The 2225-nt window shown below is 56.9% G+C and overlaps 1 protein-coding gene across 1 annotated transcript; it reads left to right on the top strand.

The window, feature by feature from the left end:
• Positions 1-328: 328 nt before the first annotated feature.
• Positions 329-1923, top strand: LOC123083709 (coniferyl alcohol acyltransferase-like). The gene has a single exon (XM_044505665.1). It carries the CDS (start codon positions 529-531, stop codon positions 1921-1923), a length of 1395 nt encoding a protein of 464 aa, XP_044361600.1. The 5' UTR covers positions 329-528.
• Positions 1924-2225: the final 302 nt, after the last annotated feature.

Raw genomic sequence — 2225 nt, 5'->3', positions numbered from 1 at the left:
TGTTTGAGTTTTAGAAAAAAAAAGTATGCCAGCCAATTTACTTATTGAACAAAAATATATAAAAAAATGGAGCTACACAACAATGTTAAGACAACAATTTTTAGCCCGTGCAGCGGCACGGGTTGATGACTAGTAAGGTACAAATATGTGTGCCATATGTACGAGCGTTTGTGTCTGCACTGTGTCACGGATAAAGAAAATATTGGCCAACTAATACTTTGCCCCCCCCCCCCCCCCCCTTCCTGATTTTCAGGGGGGTGGGGCCGTCGCTCCTCCTTTGGTGCAATCACAGATTGCCACTTCAAATTTACCCCGTAAAAGGCCCGTAACACTCCGTTGACGTAGCATTGCTCTGAATGAGAGATGCTTCACCGCTAGCTACGTTCCGCCACCGCTTGAAAAAAACAATTTCGGGGGAGATGGGCTCCAAACTTTCTCACCAGGCTAAGCCAAGCGCGGCTATATATTGCCCGTGCATGTCACTAGCTAGCATAGGAACAGCAAGCTAGATAACTGAGATCGATTAGTATGGTGTCTCCTAATGCTACTGGCTCCGGCGGCGGCGACTTGCCCATCCGCGTCCTGAGACGCGGCCTTGTCAAGGCTTCCGACCCGTCTTTCGAACCGCACGTCGCCTCCTTCTCGAACCTGGACCTCTACGCTGGCGAGGGGCAAGCCTCCATAGTATGCCTCTACCCCAAGCTCCCAAATGCCGGCGACTTCCAGGCGGTGGTCGCCGCCTTCGAGTCCGTCCTGCCGTCCGTGCTCAACGTCTTCTACCACTACGCCGGGCGCATCCGCAGCAACCCAAGCTCAGGCCTCCCGGAGCTGCTCTGCGACAACCAAGGTGCCGAGCTCGTCGTCGGAGAGGTCCAGGCCACTATGGCTAGCCTGGACTACGGCCTGGCGGAGCAGTCCCTGAAGAAGATGATGCTGCCGTACCCCGAGGAGGTGACTCTGTCGGTGCAGCTGCTGTCCTTCTCCTGCGGCGGCTTCTCCGTCGTGTGGGGCAACAACGACATCGTCCACGACGGCCACGCCATCACCATGTTCCTCAGGATGTGGTCCCAGCTCGCCCGAACCGGGAGCTTCATTGACGACGGACCGCCCAACCATGACCGCTCCGTGTTCCGCCCTCGCAGCCCGCCGTCGTACAGGGCCTCCATCAGCGACAAGTTCGCGATGTACGACCACCACCAGATGGTCAACGGGCTGACGGCCCACGACAGCTTCGTCGAGCGCCTCTACTACGTGGAGGCGAGCGACATCGCCAGCCTGCGCGAGATGGCAAGCACCAAGCTCCAGCGCTCGTCCCGCGTCCAGGCAGTGTCCGCGTACCTCTGGAAGGCCCTCGCCGGCGTGGTGGCCGCGTCCCGCGTGCACGAGGAGCGCTGCTGCATGGGGTGGATGGTGGACGCGCGGCGGCGTGTCAGGGCGCCGGAGCTCGTCCCGGCGATGCGCAACTACTTCGGCAACGTGGCCATGTACGCTATCGCGGACGCAACCGTGGAGGAGATCCGGAACAAGGAGCTGGCGGAGGTGGCGGCCATGGTGCGCGAGGCCATCACGTCCATAGACTACGACGAGTACATCCAGGAGCTGGTGGACTGGGTGGAGGAGCACAAGACGGAGAGGAGGATTGAGAAGGGCATCCTTGGGCTGGGCACGCCTACGTTGAACCAGACGGTGTTCGCCTCCTTCCCGCTCGACACAGACTTCGGCTTCGGCGATGCCGTGCTGGCCATGCCCATGTGGGACTTTGAGAGGCTCAGCTCGGGCTACCTGTCGGTCGGAGCTCGGCCGGGAGGCGACGGCTCCTGGCTTGTCAACGCCTACATATGGCCGCGCCTCGCGGCGGCCCTCGAGTCCGACCAGCAGCACATCTTCAAGCCTCTGACGGCCGAGTACCTAGGGCTCGCCTAGTAGACACCTCGGAACACCTGACGTGTTTCACTTATCATTTGATGGATTTTCTTTTAATTTGTAGTATCGATTCTCAAAGAAAATAATTTACGTACCCGAAATTACGGTGATCAATAAAATGTTTTGGGTATTTGATCAGATATGCATATCCTCCTATGGCAAGCAACATATCGTCTCCTCGCTAGCGAGTTGTGTTCTTGTCTTTTAGTACAAAACAGTGTAAATTAAGCAAGAGATAGACATAATTAATCACAAAACATACTTGTCACCCACAAGCCCCCATCACTAGTCGAAATGGGACT

The sequence above is a fragment of the Triticum aestivum genome, chromosome 1B (assembly GCF_018294505.1).
Source record: "Triticum aestivum cultivar Chinese Spring chromosome 1B, IWGSC CS RefSeq v2.1, whole genome shotgun sequence".
In the NCBI taxonomy this organism is placed as follows: domain Eukaryota; kingdom Viridiplantae; phylum Streptophyta; class Magnoliopsida; order Poales; family Poaceae; genus Triticum; species Triticum aestivum.
The sequence above is the reverse complement of the archived record's forward strand: the minus strand, read 5'-3'. Positions and strand labels throughout refer to the sequence as shown.